Source organism: Pollachius pollachius (genome assembly GCF_949987615.1).
Source record: "Pollachius pollachius genome assembly, chromosome: 11".
Classification (NCBI taxonomy): Eukaryota; Metazoa; Chordata; class Actinopteri; order Gadiformes; family Gadidae; genus Pollachius; species Pollachius pollachius.
This window is the reverse complement of record NC_136944.1, coordinates 6547588-6568149: the sequence shown is the minus strand read 5'-3', so window position 1 is coordinate 6568149 and position 20562 is coordinate 6547588. Positions and strand designations below refer to the sequence as shown.

The following is a 20562-nucleotide window of genomic DNA, read 5'->3' as shown; positions in this document are numbered from 1 at the left end:
GAGGGCCGGGGCGCTAGCACACAGGTCATGAACATCACAGTTAAAGATAGAGGGTCACGTCTTGACCTCCACGAGTAATTATACCACGCTATAGTGCAAAGCAATGCAAAAACGAGCCACCTAAACACACACGAGACACGTTCACAAGAGAGGACTGATTGATGACGCAGGCTGCGTGGTGATTGAACGCATGGAGGGCAGAAGGGACAAGGCTTTGGCTAACGCGTACGATTATAATTGCTTTATTGAGATGACGCATGCAGAGATGCACTCAAATACACACAGCACCCCCCCTCCCCGTCCCCACCAACACAGGGGTCCCCCACCAACACAGAGCCCCCCTCCACAGCCTACCTCGGAGAACATGGGCAGCTTCTTGGCGAAGTCGACCACGCGGGTGATGGCGGGGGTGATGATCTTGGTGAACTCGCTGAAGGCCTCCAGGTCCACCTTGTCCCCGTCCGGCGTGGGAACCATAGGGCCCTGGCCGATGTCCTCCGGCTGGACGCACGCACACACACACACACATGGACACACACACACATGGACACACACACACACACACGCACACACACACACATGGACACAGAACACACATTCACATACAAACACAAAGATACATGCACAAACACACATACACATAGTACACACACACACACACACACACACACACACACACACACACACACACACACACACACACACACACACACACGCACACACATAAAAACAAAGACAAACACAAACGTCAAAGGGTTTCATTTATCAAATGCACGGTGTAGCATTCTTTGATACCAGTACAGTACCATAACAGTAAAGTTTTAAGAAATTTTGACAACCCATAAAATAAATAATAAAATGGAAATATAAAGTTCAGACTCATTATAAATCAAAGCAGTACACATCAAACTGGGTGCCATATGAGGGCAGACTAGGTATTCACACCATGACTAGGTTATATAACATTAACATTAGTTGGATTTCGCACCATTACCTCATCAACTATGAACACATGCTCATGTTGAAAGCTGTTGGCAATGACTTTGATATCCTTCTGCTATTCAATATCAACACAACTACGATTAATCCTCCAGCGAAAAGTAGAGCCAGCTGAATTGTCCTTATACGTTCACGCATCTCAATATTTTCAATCAGTAATTTGAGATGACGATAAATTATCTGAACTTTATGAATGGATTAAAGAGATTTAATAGACAGCTTTGTTGAATGCTTGATTGTGATTGGTTGATTAGAGCATTCTATGGAATGTTATTTCGGAATATCAGACTGCTGCTATGAATAACAGACCGTTGCTATGGACGCAGGTCAGTCAACGGATTTTAGCTGATTATTTTGGCGGAAGCAATAAAATGACTTGTAAGTCAATTAAAAGAGTTATATTTCTGTCAAATGTTATATGTATTTAATAAGGAGCTGGATAATAAGAATGATAATGTTCAGTGAGCCAAACAAACCCCTTCAAGGTGATTCAAGACCCTCAGCTTCGCCTCGTGGTCCTGCATTGTGAAACCCCAATGATCCCAATAATCCCAATAAGCTAAATTATCCATAACTAACATCCGCGTATCCCATACTTACAACTGTACTTCAAAAGGTAGATCAGGTGCAAAAGCACACACTGATTCAGTGTGCTCAGACCATGATTCTGCTCCTCGGAACGGATAGCAGGAGGCAAAGGTATGCCGCCCTGCGCTTTAATGATGGAACCGGAGGAACCGCCTCACGTTGAGGACATACCGACAACCCACAGCCCACAATATGTCTGCAGCTCAAAGGCAGACTGAAGCGCCCGAGGGCTCAGAGCTCAGAACCAATCAAAGTAAAGCGCTGCAGGTGATGTGGTGATGTACAGGGCTGCAGATCCCCCCCCACATCACCACCAGCCCCCCTCCCCCCGCCCAGCGAGTTTCTGGGATGTCTTGAGAGAAGAGCAACATGTGATTCACATGCCTTCGTGCAGCAACGGTTGCCAGGCAACTGTCATTGACCTTTGTGTCAAGGTAACTGCCGTCGCCGGGAGGCGGAGCCACCGGGTCGCCTCGTGCGGCTAGTGCGCCGCGCGCGATTGGTCGAAAGGGAAAACAGTTTTGTAAGAGGTTTTTCATGTTGTTGTTTCTTTTCCCTCCAAGCATTACGGTGGCCTTCTTCCCCGCGTGAATTATTAATGTCGCCGGAACGTTTTTGAAACGCTTTCGGATGGGAGACAGTGTTGTAATGTTGCAATCATGAATAACTCTCGTTCTGAAGCCGCTATTGATAAATACATACATTTCCAATTTATCTTTCCTACACGTGAATGCGAAGGCATCTGGGCGGTTGCCATAGCGACATGGTGTCCTCCAGCGAAAGGTTTAGTCGTCCGTGGTAACTAAGACAGTTTCATTCATCCCGTGAAACGAGAAGGAGATCTGTTCTCCCTCCTGCCAATCAGCCACAGAGTTCCACACAAAACGAAAAGGCACCATAACTCTATGTCTGAAGATGTATATTTAAAGAAGTGTAATGGAAATAGGGTTTAGCAGTGTTGACAATGGAGGAACGCATTTTAGAAATGAATATTATATCACTAAAACCCCTTGGCTTGGTGGTCGGCCCATGGTGGTCTGACCCATGCCGTGGGTGTATGGGGGAGATGATCCGATTGATTCCCCAGTGTCATTACATTAATGTGGAGCTGCTCATTCCAGATTAACCCCCACTGGGTGAGAGACAGTGAGGGCTTTATTACACGATAATGACAGGCTTGCTGTACATTGTGTCCCTTATTACACGGCTCCTTACTAAATTAATCAATAATAATTAATTACTCATTTAATTGTTTTATGCATTGCTTCCGAAAAAATTAAAGTTTGTTTGATTCTAAATACACATAGCAACAACCTGTTATTTATAGCAGCGGTCTGCGATTTCATATTTTATTATATATCTTTCGGGGTATTTAGCAGACTCTTAAATCCAAAGCGACTTTCAACGGATTATACACACAATCCAAGGCCGTACAATGCGACAGTCGGGAGCAGTCAGGGACAAGTCGATACTCAGCTAGGAGGAGGCAGGGATCCTCCTGAGCTAAGCCTGAGCTTAGCCAAACCCCAGTTGCTGTTCAGAAATAACAATTCGTAGAATGCAGTTGCGGGCCGACTTTTAACCGGACGGTTGCTAGTTCGATCCCCGGCCCCTCCCAGCTGTGAGCGTCGCGGTGTCCCTGAGCGAGACGCCTCACCCCTGACTCCTCCTGACGAGTAGGCTGTCGCCCTGCGTGGCGGACCCCGCTGGCGGTAGGTCGATGTGTGTGTGAGCCCTGGTAAGTCGCTTTGCATAAAAGCGCCTGAATGTAAACGTAAAGATAAAAAAACGCATGGAAAGGGACGGAGCGCCGTGGTTACCAGGAACTTGCGCTTCTGCTTCCAGCTGGCGCCCTGGGCGTTGGTGTGGCGGTGGGCCTCCGTCACCATGTGGATCAGGTCCCACTCACTGTCGCTGGGCTCAGGCCGGCTCTGCAGGGTCTTCACCATCTCCTCCTTCTTCCTCTTCTCCCGGTTGGCCTCGATCAGCCGCCGCTTGGCCACGCGCTTCGAGTCGTCCAGCACCACTGTGGCGGCGGCGGAGGAAGAGCAGGACGGGGTTGATTATAAGGGGCGGGGGGGTGTTCGACTCCTGCTCGCAGTCATTTGCTGCATGTCCTCCCCTCTATCTCCCATACCTTCCGAACTATCTCACTCTATAATATAGCATAATATATATATATATATCTTATGAAAATAAAAACACTGAAACTCGGCACAAAATGTGGTTGAAAACAAGTGCTTTAAAAGTGGAAATGGCAGTGGAAACTACTCTGTGTGAGCATCGAGGCTCCACCGGTTGATCTTACCCAGATAGTGTTTTGCTAGGAACAAAAGCGTGCTCTGGTTTGATGTTCAAGACACTAATTAATAATTACAGCTCTGAGTAAAGACCGGTGAAAGTTGTCTCGGAGCCATTTGGGCCGGGGACAGCAACCAGTTTTCTGATGCCTCGAGACTCATGAGCTGACACGAGATGCAACAGGACGTGGATGTCCTCTTCCTGACTGCGTACGAACAATCAAATTAATTATATTGAACTATTTTGGTATTGTGGGAGAAGGTTTGTGGCCGACAAAAGGGTTTCAAATCTCACTAAGATGAAAATTGGCACGTGATTTGGCCCTGTACCAGTGAAATCTGCCAGAAAAGGCTCTTCCGGGATATAGATCATAAACCATAAAAAATGCTGTACTGTGTATTCTTGTGACTATAGTTAGGAGAAAAAGTTACGAGAAAAGTTACGAGACAAAGTTACGAGACACGTGAGTGTGACGTGTTATGCTACTCATTTAGGATCACAGCGCTATGTTGACTAGCATCACAAGAGGGCAAGCTAGCAAGCGTTTAAAATTGAAAAGCATGCATGCATATGCGTGTATAATTATCCATGCAGCGATAAATATGGATCATGCTTGACCACATTTGGATTTATAAGAATGCGTGACTAATCTGTGCTTTGGTAAAAAAAACACAAAATGTATGTTTTGAAAAAGCAGGGTTTGGCTTCAGAAAACTTAAGAAGCTGGGAATGAAACCCTGCAGTTGGCCATGAGGCTTTATTTCCACACTTATTCTGCTCAAGGAAGGGGGGTCAGAAGGTGCAGTCAGCTACAAAGCCTCAAGTGTAAAACTTTATCATCGGTGTTAAGATAGTTTCTGGGCTCATGCAGTCCCCTTATGACAGGCATTGCACCTGCCAATGTCAACAACCTATCCGTCCTCTGTGTGGAGCACGAGATCCCAGTTTCCCTGTGCACTGTGCTGGTGCTCTTCCAGTGCAGACCCCCGGTCTACTAGCCCGGTAGTGAGGTTAAAGCCTGTGGAATTAGCCAAGGGCCGCCAAGACTCGTGTGGCTAGCTCACACAAGTGGCGGTTGCAGTGATCCACCTATTGGGTGGTGGGTGTTGGGTGTTGGGTGCTGGGTGCTTGCTACTGGGTGGTGGGTGTTGGTTGCTAGGTGCCGGGTGCTGCAGTGACTCACGGTCCATGGCCATGCCCACGGCGATGCACTTCTTGAAGCGGCACAGCTGGCACTGGTTGCGGGTGATCTTGTCGATGATGCAGCAGGCCTCGTACTTGCAGGAGTAGGCGGGGTGGAGGTTCTTCTGGATGGTCCGACGGAAGAAGCCCTGAGGGACGGACGGACAGACCATCGGACGGGGAGAAGAGACGGTGGGAAAAAACGTCAGCGGGCTCTATCTCATTCATTTCCCCCCCACGACAATCCCCAGCTGATTCAATTTCTGGACCTGATTCAATTGTGGATGAAAGAGAAACAGAGGGTTATTAATTAGCAATCGGCCGAGCCATCAAATGTTCCAGATCACATGTCACATGGCCGCTGATAACGTCTCGCCTGCCGTCTCCGTCGTGGCGGCCCATGACTGCGCCGAGCCCCCCAGCCGGTCCAACGCCCGTGAGAACGCACGCCATCCGACGCCGCTCGAACCACACGCAACACTTCCAGCTAAACCCAGCCAGTCACCACCGCCAACGTGGTAAATTAAAGGATTTGTTTTGAGGAAAATGTATAGGAATACTTTTGAGAGATCTTTTCAGATTACTGACACAGACACTTAGTATAATACTACAAAAAATAATAATGGATTGCATTTATTCAGTGCTTTTCAGACACCCAAAGCACTTAGATAAGGTGTGTGTGTGTGTGTGTGTGTGTGTGTGTGTGTGTGTGTGTGTGCGTGTGCGTGTGTGTGTGTGTGTCTGTGTGTCCGTGTGTGTGTTGTGGTCTGTGTGTGTGTCTGTGAGCGTGCATGTGCGGACTGCCCATCTAGAAACCTTTGGGACTTCTCTCCCGCGACAATGTCGGACTCTGACTTTGCGACTTGGACGAATTGGAAGCGCTTTCTACTCGTGCTGGTGCACCCAACCCCTCAGAGAGACTGAGACAAGCTCCCAGTGCAGAAACCGGTAGCATCAACATGTCCAACTAAGGCGCGCTTTGAGCTCATCCGGTCTGCCAACAACATGCAGATTAAGACCTTGGGGAGTGTGCGTCTCACGAAATTGAGGGCTTGGAACCCTTCATTTTAATTCCATACGTTGTGGCTTCCTGCAAAAGCAACACTGCGCCTATATTTAGATTCCGTAAAAACCACGCATGTTCAATTCGTACAGAAGAACAAAATGTTTTTTTCGCTGGAAACACTCACATTACATCATGTGTTCTCTCAGTGCTCCGCTCACATGCTCTGGTACCTTTCCACGCGGCGCTACAGAGCGTGTTCTGGTCCCTGGGTTGCCCTGGGGGAACCCGAGGTCACCTCCTTTGCTATGGGGAGCAGGTTCTGTTTCACAACTAGAACTAGCTGGCTTGTGAGCATTATTGAGGCATGGAGAGGTAACCTTTGAACCACATACAATAGCTTGTTTAACATGGAATGTTTGCGTACACACCCGCAACACTTTTCCAACTTCAAACAATAATAAAACATTTCTTGCATCTAAATGCCTGCATATAGGCACGTATATATACTAGGTGCACGATGGGGGCGTGCATGCAGCCTTTCCCTCTACCTCAGTGTCGGAGTCTTTCTCTAAGAAAGGCGTACGGTGTGTCCCACCCAAAGGCAAGGCAGGACCCAACACGTTTCACCGAGCAATGACACCCAACCCCCTTTGTTCGTACCCTTCCAGTAGTACCCACCCCCCAGGGGGCGGGGCTTACCTTGCATCCCTCGCAGGTAATGCAGCGGTAGTGGTAGCCTGTGGCCTTGTCCCCGCACACCACGCACGGCTCGTCCTTCTCCAGGTAGCTGGGGATGTACCCTGGGACCGAGACGCTCAGGGCTGGGGGGGGGGCGGAGGGAGGGAGAGAGGAGAACAGCATTAGGAGATGGGAGAGAGGGAGGGTGGCATTAGGAGATCGGTGGGAGGAAGGGAGGGAGGGAGGAAGATCAGAAGGGAGGGAGAAGAAAAGCATTAGGACATGGGAGGGAGGGAGATCAGAAGGGAGGGAGAAGAAGCAGATGGGAGGGAGGAAGGGAGGGAGGGACATCAGAAGGGAGGGAGAAGAACGAGACATTATGAAATGGGAGGGAGGGAGGGAGGCATTAGGAGACGGGAGGGAGGGGGATCAGAAGTGTGGGGAGGGTGATGGAAAGAGTAAGACCAGAAGGGGAGGAAGAGGATGAGGAAGAACAAGAATGTGTGTGTGTGTGTGTGTGTGTGTGTGTGTGTGTGTGTGTGTGTGTGTGTGTGTGTGTGTGTGTGTGTGTGTGTGTGTGTGTGTGTGTGTGTGTGGGGGCGGAAGGGGCTCAAGAGAGGGAGATGGATAAGGACGATTATAACGACAAAGAAGAAGAGTCTGAGACGGCAAGCCGAGAGAAAGGGAGAATGCCTCAGCAGGGGAGAGAGAGAGAGCGAGAGAGAGAGCGAGAGAGAGAGAGCGAGAGCAAGAGAGAGAGAAGGGCTGGGACGAGGAAATAGGGAACAGGAACCGAAGAGGCAAAGTAAGGAGGAAGGCGGAGTGTTGTCACAAGGGCCCCGCGCCCGCACAAAGGCCCCTTTGTGAGGGCCGACGCACAAACGCTATTAATGCTACACTCTTTTGTGCGTGAGCCGCTTCCGAGGCGACCGAGGCCGCGGCAACACACATAATTGTCATCGTGAAGCGATTCCAAGCGCACCCAACCTGTAGACGCCGGACCGGGATGAGCAGGCCGGCCTATCAGGGGGTACGGACAGCAGAGGAATAACGTATGGAGTAGACAGAGGGAGGGATATGAGAGAGAGAGAGAGAGAGAGAGAGAAAGAGAGAGAGAGAGAGATGATCTGTAGTATCCCGGTCAGGGAACGCTTGCTACCGTCAAAGAGGCCACTCCCACTTTATTATCATTACTGTATTTAATCTGGATCTTCTGATAAATATCTTCTAATATCTTGTGATTTATGTTTGTATACATAACGATAATCCACCCGCTCGACCGCACCCCATTGGCAATTTGTGCAACTGCTGTGAAAGTGATTTTATGTACAAAAATCATAAATGTAAAAAATACAAATAAAATGTGTGTACACTTCCCCCCCTTACCCTCCGAATCAATAAAACATCTCCCCTCCGGTATCAATCAACTTTCCTATAACGCCAAAAAGTCAGATCTTGCTTAAGTTATCAAGGTCTGCAGTTCATTAAGGCCGGGCTTCCCTCCCGCTCCTCCTGACAGGGTGAGCTATAAAAGTCTCTTAATCAGAGACACATGCTGCTACGGTGTCCGGGGAGAGTTGGATATACCCCTCGAACACAATCGGCCACAAACACGACGACCGCCGCGTTCGTGCCCAAAAGAGTCGACTTGTTGAGCCGCGAAGTCGAGAAAAACACGTAAAACGATTTTATTTTGGTGTTACGACGGAGGGAGCCTCGTTTTAGTGTAAACCTACTCGTTTTACAGTAAAACGTGAGGTTTATACTAAAACGTGGGGTTTACAGTAAAACCAAAGGGATTACGGTACGGACAACGTTCTTCAGAGAAACCTGGAACAGGGCCGAATGGCACAGAGAGGGGGAGCTCTGACCCCCTGTTCTGTCCCCGGCTGGGGTCGGGAGAGCTCGGAGCCTACCTGACATACTCTTCACCGAACACTGGCTGTTCTTCCTCTTTCTCTTCGGTCCATCTGGCCACCTGCAGGGCGAGAGAGGGAGGGGGTAAGAGAGAGGGACAGAGGGAGAGGAGGTGAGAGAGAGAGGGGGAGGGAGAGGAGGTGAGAGAGAGAGGGGGAGAGAGAGAGAGGGAGATTGGTTAACAGAGAGAGACAACAACAAAATGCTAACTCCTCCTATATCTTGTAAATCACCTTACGTCAGTCATAAACTCCTCGTATTCAATTTGACAGACACTTGTTTAGACATCCATCCATCCAAGGTGGGGGGGGAAGGCATTTAGGGTAAAAGTGTGTAGGTCATAACAAGACTCACATGACAGCGCTCTCTCTCTCTCTCTCTCACCCTCACTTTCGCCCTCTCACACTCTCTCCCTCTCTCTCTTCCTCAGTCTCTCCATCCCTCGCCCCGCTCTCTGCCACCACCGGGGGAAATCAAACCATCTGTTCTCAGAGCAGAGACCCCAGCAACACGACCGAGGGAAGCCCAGAGGAACGGAGCCGGCCGAGTCACAGTTCAGATCATATGTCCCACACACACACACACACACACACACACACACACACACACACACACACACACTTCAGAGCCCCTTTAAAGAACTATGTGTGTGTATGCATGTTTATTTAGGCAGCAGTAGTTCTAGTAATAATGGCAATTTACATCATATATATATAAATATATATACATATATATTTGAACTCGCAGACATGATTAATATTTCAGCATTCATTTCATCTCTCATGCCCCTGGTAGTGGACACGCACACATACACACACACACACACACACACACACACACACACACACACACACTTCAGAGCCCCTTTAAAGAACTATGTGTGTGTATGCATGTTTATTTAAGCAGCAGTAGTTCTAGTAATAATGGAAATTTACATCATATATATATATAAATATATATTTGAACTCGCAGACATGATTCATATTTCAGCATTCATTTCATCTCTCATGCCCCTGGTAGTGGACACGCACACATACACACACACACAATGTACACACACACAAACCCAAAAAGGTTCAGAATAGTTTCACATGGATCCAAGTGCCAGAAAAAACACACACACGTGCACACACACACACACACACACGTGCGCACACACACACACACACACACACACACACAAACGCGCGCACACACAGTCACATACACATGGACACACACCAACCTGTTGATGCAGTAGGGCTGTAGGATATGCATGTCTGCTGTCGTCTGCAGCCGTTCAAACAGGCATCAAAGAGTTCTCGGAGAGCCTGTGTGTTTTCCTCCTCCAGCCCCAGCCCCAACAGCAGTAGCAGTAGCAGCAGCGACGGTTTAACTGCTAGTCTAACTTCCTACCCTCGACCGGCTCCATGCAAAACACATTCCCAGTCGTGGAGGAGGGAATCGCGCGACGCATGGATCGAGGTGGTGGTAAGACACCGCCGCCGTTCCGTTCCCCCACCCCACCCCCGGTTCCCCCACTCTGCCGGAGCTTGAAGAAGCGTCCGGGAGCGAAGGGTGCCAGCCCTGCGATGCTGACCGTGCAGCCCGGTAGCGAACGCGTCGTGCTGTGTCGGCGCTGGGTGTCGCGTGCGGGAGAGAGAAGTTGTTGTGACAGCGAGAGAGTGAGCTGGCGGCGGCGCTCTGACGCGATCTCTCTGAGCGCTGTTTTATTCCCTCCCTCTCGCCCCCTCTCTCCGGCTCCTGCACGTTGCGCTCACTCTCTCTCCCTCTCTGTTTCTCTCCCTCTACGTTGCGCTCTGTCTCTTGTTTTGCTCTCTCTCTGTTTCTCTCCCCCTCTCTCTGTTTCTGCCTCTCTCACTCTCTCTCTCTGTTTCTGTCTCTCGCTCTGTTTCACTCTCTCTGTTTTTTGCTCAGTTTTCTCTCTCTCTCTCTCTCTCTCTCTCTCTCTCTATATATATATAATAATAAGTAATTTAAGGTGAGTGCCTGCAAAGTATCAAGTACACTTGCCTCAAGACTTGATTATAGACATAAGGATGACCTTTCTGAGGAGACAAGGCAGCGAATCCACAATTATGACTCATCCTCTCCAGAGACGTGTGTGTGTGTGCGCCAGGATATTCTAAATCCACAGCAATCTTTCATAACACATTACACTGAGACTCCATAAGACCCAATTTGATCTTCATTCACCAAATTGCTGAAAGTGGTTTCACTTTGCAAGCCGAGTCGTCGAACGCTCCAGTCAATTATTCGAGTGCACCGCTTCCTTGGGTCCTCTCATTCCCCCCCGACAACACAAACACTGAGTCCACACTTTGCTTTTTTTCCTCGTCTTTCCCTCATCAGATCAGGCACCCAAGAGAGAGACAGGGAGGGAGAGAGAGAGGGAGAGAGAGGGAGGGAGAGGGAGGGAGAGAGAGGGAGAGGGAGAGGGAAGGAGAGAGAGGGAGAGGAAGAGAGAGAGAGGGAGAGGGAGGGAGAGATAGGGAGGGAGAGGGAGGGAGAGGGAGGCAGAGGAGGGAAGGATAATGCAGCCGCGCTCCGCCCCTCCTCCTCCTCGTCTAAACACGGCCCCTCTAATGCCGTTACGTAACGCGGCCGGTCTGCGCGGCCCTCCCCCAGCATGCAGCAGGGCGGGCTGTGTATGCGTGACTGTATGTGCGGGTCTTCTGAGGACACGCCGACTGGAAGCAGCCAGACCCCTCTCTAATCAACTCCATCCCTTCCTTCTTCTGCGGGCCGTCGTTCGCAGTGTTTTTAAAAGCCCAGAGTGTGGTTCGACGAAGGGGGTCTTGGATGAAGGGGTGGGGGTCTCTGAAGAGGGTGGATGGGGGCTGTTAATTGGAAAATGGACTGCATTCATATAGCTCTTTTTTGTAACACGTCGCCACCCAAAGTGCTTTACAATATTGCCCAACATTAACCCATTCATGCACACATTCACACACCGACAGCCACGCAAGGCGCCAGCCAGCTCATCAGGAGCAGTCAGGGGGAGGTGCCTCGCTCAGGGACTCCTCTGCACTCAGCTAGGAGGAGCCGGGGATCGAACCAGCAACCTTGCGGTGACCAGCCAACCCGCTCTACCTCCTGGGCTACTGGTGCCCGGGTTGGTTCTTAACCCGTGAGCTTCACTCACGGCCTCACCGCCCGACCATAACCATTGGCTAGATAACGGATGGCAGGTGGAAAGCGCGTTGCTCCATCAGGATCCCATGGGGCGGACTCAGGCGTCGACTCAGACCGACCTCAGAAAGGGTTTGAGCGGGGTGGGGCGTCGACCTCGCGCCGCTCGGGGGACCAGTCAGACCAGCCTCGCCCCTTCTGCCGCGGACTGTTCGACTCCTTCAACCCGATCCACCACTTCCTAGAAAGCGTGCGCGTGCGCGTGTGTGTTTGTGTTTGGTTCAGTGCTTTGATCAGATGCTGGGAGACGGCTGGCGCAGATGAAGTAGATACCTCATGGGGGCGTCTTTTTTGACACGGCCCATTCCTCGCCAGACAAGCTTCTGTGAGAAACTTGAGTAAACCTGCGTCACGCAGGTGCTTTTTCGACAGGACCTGAGAGTCCTCGCTGTCCCGGGGCATTGAGGATCTCCAAAAAAGAGGGGGGGGAGCAGCCCCTACTGGCCCCCCAACGCCTCTACAAGCACCACCTGGTTAACCCATCTAAAGACGGAGCAGACCGGCCTAGCTCCTAGAGAACCCATCAGAGCGAGGTAGATAGCCACAGGGCTGGCTTTATAATCCTAATAATAGGTGTCATTGTGCTAAATGCTGGGTGAAAGTTTAGGACCTCAAACTGTGAAGCTCTCTGGAGAAAACAAACCCATCCATCCTTTTGGGTTTTTCCAAGCCGTCTTTAATCGGTAAGCTGACAAGGCAAAGACCATATGAACCAGGTCTCCCGCTCCGGGGGCCTTCTGGAGCCGTTAGCGCCGCGGCTGTCAAAGCTACATCTTTGTTGTTGTGTTGGTGTCGTTACGAGTTTAGCTAAACCGTAGCTCAATGTTTCGTTCTTTTCCGTGGCTTAGGGATGGCTCGATTTTAAAATCCTTCAAATAAAGTTATCGCTGGGAACAAAGTTTTGCGCGGTAAACACGGTACCCAATGAAACTTCTCAGTCGGATGAGGTGTCCTTGTTTTCTTGGCAGGGCTCAAGACAAACATGTTCTCTCTTTCATTCGGTGCCACCCGCACACCTTTTTTCACGCTTTTTTTAACGCTTTGTCACATGAATTTGCATGTTCTTTGTAAATTAACATCCGTCTGTGTGCAATCCTTTTAAAGATTCACTCACTGTATATAGCTGTAAAAATATATATTGCATAGTTTGTCCTCTCCTCCCCATCCTTTGCCTTCACATCTCTGTCCTAACGAACCAACTCTTGGCTCTTCGCCTCCCATATCAAATATCCCTACCTGCTAATTAGAACAGGCTGCTAATTAGGTTATATACTGCAAATCTGGAGTTATACACCAGATTAGTTTTCTTTTCTGTCTTTATTCGTCTATCTATCCATCTATTTTTTCGAATGCCCTTGAATAGCGCTAGTGCTGCGTAGCAATTTAAATGAAACTTTGCACAGCGTACAAACCACCTTTTAAGTTTTACGGTCATTTGAAGTACCCCCATACAGTGCAGTTTGTCCTCATTGGCTCTTAAGTGGGTCTTGTTTTCCGATGAGAGCTCTCACACTGGCTGCACTATAACTTCCAGCACTGCTCAAACTCTTGGTGCGCATCCCGGCTGCATTCATTACCCCTCATTATATCAAACACAGAACAAGCCCCCATCGCCGCTGCCAGACGCGACACTCCGCGCCTCGTCTGGTGACCCGCTTTACATCGGAGCTCTGCTGTAACCCAGTCAGATTCGGACTGAGAGTGGCTACAAAGCCACTGAATTCCAGCACACTGCACTTGCAGGATATTGCAGTTTGGCTTTTTATTCCTTATTCCACTAAACTATGTTATTGGGATTGTTTTTAACCAATGAGACCGTTTCTGAAACGGCATGTCTTTCATTTAATTTTCTTTTACAATGTGGCGCAGAGCCGTTATTACATTGTTTGGGGAGAAATCTATCTTATATTTAAGTGTATATATTACTTTTCTTTTCACTGTTACATTTGTACCGAGAGAGACTTATCTCTAAAGCAAGCAACGTTGTTACTTCAAGTACATTTTTTTCTCCCAGCCTAGAATGTGGACAAACTCATGTTCTGGGCGGAAGAACATGAAAACAGAATGAACTGAGCCACTTCATCCATTGCTTGAATACAATTTGACAATGAAGAAGTGTTCAGTTCCTTATGCAGTCAATTCACGTCCTTTGCCAGAAAAGGAAAACTTTTGTTTTTACAGTCACTTGTGTGACTGCTCTTCCGAAAACATACCTAACTAAAATCAAAACCGTGACCCCAAAACCGTGCTATGAACCGTGAAAGCGTGCATTTTGTGAACCGTTCCGCCCATATTGTGGCTTATTGTACAGTAGTCCTTGGCTTAAGGGGATCATCCAAGCAAGCACGGTAAAGACCAGTGTGGTGTAAGGACTTGTTTTGTCTGTGAACGCTTTGTGGTTGTTAATTTAACTTTAAGGATTGTGAGTGCTGCCTGGATGTCTACATCATGTTAGTCTAATGTCTACATCATGTGTGTTGAAACACACATGATGTAGACATTATGTTTTGACTAGAGAGAAGAGGCATAGGTCATTAGGTTGAATAGGATGGCTGATAAGCACACACACACACACACACACACACACACACACCTATTGCCTCATCCTAATGCAAATGGTGCCAAGTCCATTCAGATAATTCAGTTATGACGTTATGAGTCCAGACTAAACGTATCAACAGCTTGTAGATCAGCCTGTCCTGTGAGATACCACGTCTCATTGCTGCACATTAGACAACAGGCCGTAAGCACCCTATCAGCTGAGGGTTAGGTTCATGCTATCAAATGGGCTAGGGCTGTGTATTGAAAAGGTTACACTATCGATTGCTTGTTCTTTGACTGCTTGTATACCTGTACTCATAAAGAATACATTCTGCCCCTGCATCACATTGCTATGCACGCACACACACACACACAAACACACAAACACACACACACACACACACACACACGCACACACGCACACGCACACAGGTGTGGGGTCGGTGTATCATCACAACAAGTACTCTGTGATTTGGAAATCAGCGAGAGGGAGGGAGGGAGGGAGAGAGGGAGGGAGGGAGGGAGGGAGGGAGAGCAGTGGGAGGGAGGGAGGGAGGGAGGGAGGGAGGGAGGGAGGGAGGGAGAGAGGGAGGGAGGGAGGGAGAGAGGGAGGGCAGTGGGAGGGAGGGAGGGAGGGAGGGAGGGAGGGAGGGAGGGAGAGAGGGAGGGCAGTGGGAGGCGGGGCTGAAGGCGTGGGGCGGCGTTCGGCGGGACACGTGCTCGCTCACTGCTCAGTAACATGAGCACACACAATCCCCAGTTTGCGTCACATATATCGAATCGTCCTGAGCTGTCCCTCTGCTATCTGTGACCCCCCATCTGCCTAATCTCCCTCTCCCCCTCCCTCTCTCTCATGACTACCGATGGCTGCTCCAGTCCCAATTAAGTCACTGCTCCTCGTCTCAAGTGCTGCGAACATCCCAGGCCCGTGCTGCTTCCAGGACACGGTTCAACCGCACTCCCCAGCCCACGCGCTACGCCCCTGGACTGACAAGCGGACCCCTACCCTCTCACTAGGAGGAGGCCCCCCCCTATTGAGGAGTTCCTGGCTCCCTCCCCCCCCCCCCCCCGCCTGACATAAGAAAGCCTGCTCATCTCTCCGTCGTAGCCGCCTGAAAATTCTTCTGCTTAGACGGCAACCTCAGCCCGTTAAGAACCCTGTGAGGCCGTCCTCCATCGCAGCTCAACTCCTCTCTCCGCCCCCCCGCCCCCCCCCCCCATCTCTCCATGCATGTGCTCATCTTCCCTCCGTCTAATAAGAACACCCCCCACACTCATCCATTCATGCGCTCCTCAGCCTTTCGTGGCTCCTCCTCATCTAATTTTCATTTTTCCATCTGCTCATGCCCGCCATCCTTCGCCTGCAGACTGCAGCTGTCAATTTCGGCCGAGTCCACCATTACATCCCGGCTCCCCCTTTAATGTCTAGATCAAACATGGACACTTGTAGACGCACGCGCACACACTGCCACACAGTCAAATTCTCTCACACACACACACACACACACACACACAGACACACACACACACACAAATGCATATATCTACACACCCACAGGAACCCACACACGTTTCATAACACCTTTCTCTCTCTCTTTCGCTCTCTCTCTATCTCTCTCTCTCTCTCTCACCGTTTCTCATCTCCCTCTGATGAGTTGGTGTCCTGCTCATTGGACATTGGCTCCATTCGGCTTCAGTCCCATTCAGCGGCCAATCACAGGATACCGAGGCGGGCCACAACCTCGCCTGCCGGCCTAGCATTCGCAGGCGGCTGCGTCAGTCGATGGCCATCTCCATGGCGTCAGGCAGTGATTGGCCGGCAGTAACGCGGTGGGCTCAGGCATACGCAGCGACCAGATGATTGGCTGAGAGAGAGAGAGAGAGAGAGAGAGAGAGAGAGAGTGAGAGAGTGAGAGAGAGAGAGAGTGAGAGAGAGAGAGAGAGACATGTCAGAAATCGTGTTGATCGATTCCATGTTATGATGAACACTGACACATATGTTAGTGTGACGTGCCAGAAGAAAAGCAAAGCCACTATTCTTATTATCATCCAACCGTTCTCTTCCTGCCCCCACAACGGACAGGAAAATATGGAGCTTTGCCATTCGCCCTTTTTGCTGTACCGAACCGCGGCGTGTTCATTTGCGTTTTCACGACCAGTCTAGGCCATACCGTACCGTACCACACCCGAGATGGACCAGCCCCGAGGTCGGGCCAGAGTGACCCTACCCCGCCTCAGAGAGGGCTGCGCTGACGTCAGTGGTAGCTGTGTCTCAAAGTGTGGGAGTATAGACCCATAAAAGTATAATAAACTGTATGGTCTCGTGTGTGAGATGGATCACCCTGGATGAAGAGTATGGCTGCTGGAGTCCCCAACAGCTTGATTCTTTATTATATCGTTCGTTCCTATAACTAAATACGCCTTATTAAAAAGGGTTATGAAGGTTTAAAAGAACAGCGATGATGTCAGTCTGACGGTATCCTCTTGCAAAACAAAATCACATGTTAAAGATTTTGTCCGATTAGTCTTGGTGTAAGGAATGGACATTGGACTGTAATTCACACTATTAGATCGCTGACTGATAATGCGTTTTTTCCAAATAGGACTTATATCAAGGAAATATTAAAAAAAACGAACAAACAAAACCTTCACGGATTGCTTAATTTGTTTCAAGGGGCAACAGATTCTACAATCAACAAAGGGGAACCGTCTTAACTTAAATCCTCAATGCCTCCTCAGAGCTTCTCAGAAGTCATGTGTGCTGTTATTGCCCTTTTTATGAGTGCCACAGCCACACATTTCATGAATTAAACCAGTGTGTCCCAAGATGGGCATCACGCAGACAGACGCTTCCCTTTGGAAATGCAGGGGGGGGGGGGGGGGGGGGGCACAGTGAGGTGAGACAGGAGAGGGAATTGAATGTATTGTAGTGAAGTAAAGCACAGGAAAAACTAACCATCGGTAATGTATCGCACACAACGGCAGTAAATAAAGGCTGCCCTGCCCGTGTGCAGACAACAGTGCCAAACTCTCATTGAGCCGCTGTGCATGGAACGCCCAAGCCAGCCAGTGTGACCTAGTGCTAACCAGAGATTATGTAATCAAGGCCCTCGTCCAAGGGTCAGAAGGTCATTGGACGCATGTCCCGCATGTCTGACATGTCACAGCGCCGCAAGAACAGTGAGGGGGCGGGCGGGCGGTTATTAAAGCGCTTTGAGCGGTCACCGGTTAGACAAGCTCTCTATAAATGCAGTCCATTTCATTTCCTTTTGGCCAAAGGAAATGAAACAAATTGAACAAATTGAAAGAAATAAGATAGAAGAGGTTCAAATGTTACTAAAACGTCCATCCACAGTGTTTGATGAAGGGGACAATCTCTGAAAGGGTTGTCCCCACAGTGATTCATTACAGGCATTGAAGCGTCTTCATTAACATCAGTGGTGCCTGAGTACGGTTCACGCACACGGGCCACTCAAACAGAGGAGTGCCCATCGGTGAGGCAGCTACAACACCCCCGCCGAACAGCAGTGTATGGGCCCGTGTCTAATGAAGAATGGATGCGAGCCTGCAGACTGCCACATGACAGACCTGGACGTAAATAGACAAGTGCACTTAGGCTGAACCTCTTGGCAGAACTCTGTGTGATTACGTGGGCCTCGGTTGAACTGTAGGAACACAAGCTCCAGGCGCCACTACATCTGACTCGGTCGAATCACATTTATCTATTTATTTTGTCCCACATTTGCTCATCTGATACAAGCTTCCCTAATTATGAGCCACTACTAGCCCCAGTGTTTGAATTAGGAACCGATTTTAGGCAGTTGCCAAAAAACGTTATATTTACATAAACATACATGTTTGTCTAGCGTTTGAGCTCAAAGGCTACTCTGTTATTCACATATTTATGAGGATTGTTTAATGTAAATGGTTCATTTGAATTCAATACGAAACTCAACGGGAGTTTGTTAATAGGCTTTAATCAGAGAGTAGTATTAGCATGGGCAAAGACAGGTGCAATTATGGGTCGGTAATACTGTGCCCACACACTGCTCTCACATTCAAAAGCAAAAGGGGGGTGGGGGGAGAGAGGGGAATAGTGCTTGGATAGTGTATTTGGCTTGTTTGTTATCTACACAGCTATGGAAATGGATACTCATTGCCTTTTCTTACAAAGCGTATTTCCAAACTGGAGTGGACAAACAGCATGGACCTCGTAAACAAAACCACATGTAACATTCCTCCGGGTCCAAATCGGTTGCAGCAGAGCCTCGATGTTGCCTTAAAAAAATAGGACAGACAGCCTGCCTCCATAGCATGAGCACAAAAAGGGTTCGTTCAACATCCTGCAAAGTGCAAACCTGGCGGGACCAGCACTATTCACCCCGAGAGAAATCCCACCGGCGCCATTCACGAATCCAACAAAAACGTGTTCACTGGTTTTTTAACGCCCTCATAACGTTAAGATCATGTCCAGACACACGGTACAGTCATCAGCAGCTGAGGGCCGTTGCCTGACGTCGTCAGCATCAGACGGACCCAGCGACCCGTGCAGCTGACCCCAGGCATACGGCCTGATCCGGGATCCCGCCCTCTCCCTCGAACCCTCGTACCTGCCAAGCTGTCAAATCCTCTTTCTACCACCTTATGCAATAGTGCAAAGGACAGGCCCTCCCCTCACATGCAGCTGAGACGATGATCCAAGCCTTCATTTCCTCCCGAGCTTGACTATTGCAGCTCACTCCTCTATGGCATCTGTGCTGGCTCCATCAATAATAAACCCCAATGGGTTCGGAACGCATCCGACTGATTCCTAAAACACACACAGATTCCTGGCACCACCTCACCCCTCTCCTCAAGGACCTCCACTGGCTTCCTGTCCCCCCGCCGAATCCACTTCAAAAATCCTCCCTTACAAAGCCCTTCACCGACCGGGCACCCCCATATCTCACTGGCCCCCTCTCCGCCTCTGCCAGCCCTCTTGGCCCCTCAGACGGCTTTCTCTCTGCAGCCCCCCCCTCCCCCCCAGACATCAGAGACTCAGAGTCCCTCCAGGGTTTCAAATCCAGCCTCAAAACCCATCTTTTCTCTACTGCCTTCTCTCAGCCCCCCTGTCCACCTCTGTTTGGTCGGTCTGGCTGTTGTCTGTTTCACCACCGCTGCCCCCCCACCTGAAAAGGGTCTGTGAGTCTATTGAAGTGCTATTTCACTCCCATCGATTATTATCCCCCGTAGGTGCAGGGCTCATGAGAGAGAGTGCTTTTCAGGCCTTCCATTGTGCCGACAGTCACCGTGCCGCACAATAACACCAGAGACCCCCAGCTGAGGCCAGAGACCCCCAGCCGATGGCTGGTCCCTGGGGGACACCGCCACCCTACCTCCCTTCCCCAACACTGGATTTCATTTATATACACACGCTTTAAATAAAGACTTACATACTTCGTCCGGACACAGCATAACTTCTTCCTTACTTACTTTGGACACGTTAGATAGCTAAACCTGTACACTTTGGAACATTTTTGTTATTTACTGTATTGATTTTAACGGTACTTGGCATCTCTATTTTCACCTGTCGTTCTGCCGCAGTAACCACACAAATCAAAAAAATGTATTTTTATTTCAGTTGGTCTGCTCCTTTTATGTCACAGGGGCCGGGTAAACAATAAACTAGTGAGAGATAACACACGCAGACCATGGTTCATAAAACCAGCATACCCCTATTTAGTGTCATGAGCAGAACCTGTGTTGCAACTACGGCGACACCTCTCTGCAGAGGGCCTATTCTGGAGCGAATGATGCTGGGCTGCTAGATGCAGTGACTACTGGGAGTTGTAGTGTACAGTCTCAGTGCTGGTGCCTGTGAGCACACGACCACGCCACAGGAGGGCGCAAGGCTCCCCAAAACAGCCGTGAACCCAGAGATGACATGAGCTGACCTTGCAAATCCCGGTCATCCATGGTCACGCCTGGAAGACTTTGGCCAAGGCTCCTGGGTTATTTCCGAAATAAGCTCATTACATTTAGGTTTAGCATACTTTGTATAATGAAGTATATCATATCCATATTTAAAGCATGTTGATTATTTCATATGGTTAGATTGCTAGAAGTGATATTACACCAGACCAAGCAAACTAGGAAGAGGTATCGTTGTGTCATTCTAT

General features: G+C 49.4%; 1 protein-coding gene across 1 annotated transcript in view; it reads right to left on the bottom strand.

Annotated features, from left to right (window-relative positions):
• Window positions 1–20562, bottom strand: part of LOC307082599 (thyroid hormone receptor alpha) — a 92995-nt gene that overhangs the window by 11340 nt on the left and 61093 nt on the right. The window contains exons 3-8 of the mRNA XM_079746217.1: window positions 16036–16269; window positions 8671–8732; window positions 6776–6897; window positions 5072–5219; window positions 3408–3613; window positions 355–501 (exon numbers count right to left, since the gene is read on the bottom strand). Of these exons, the coding sequence (XP_079602343.1) occupies window positions 355–501; window positions 3408–3613; window positions 5072–5219; window positions 6776–6897; window positions 8671–8732; window positions 16036–16091 (741 nt within the window). The 5' untranslated portion in view covers window positions 16092–16269. The remainder of the gene's footprint in view (window positions 1–354; window positions 502–3407; window positions 3614–5071; window positions 5220–6775; window positions 6898–8670; window positions 8733–16035; window positions 16270–20562) is intronic.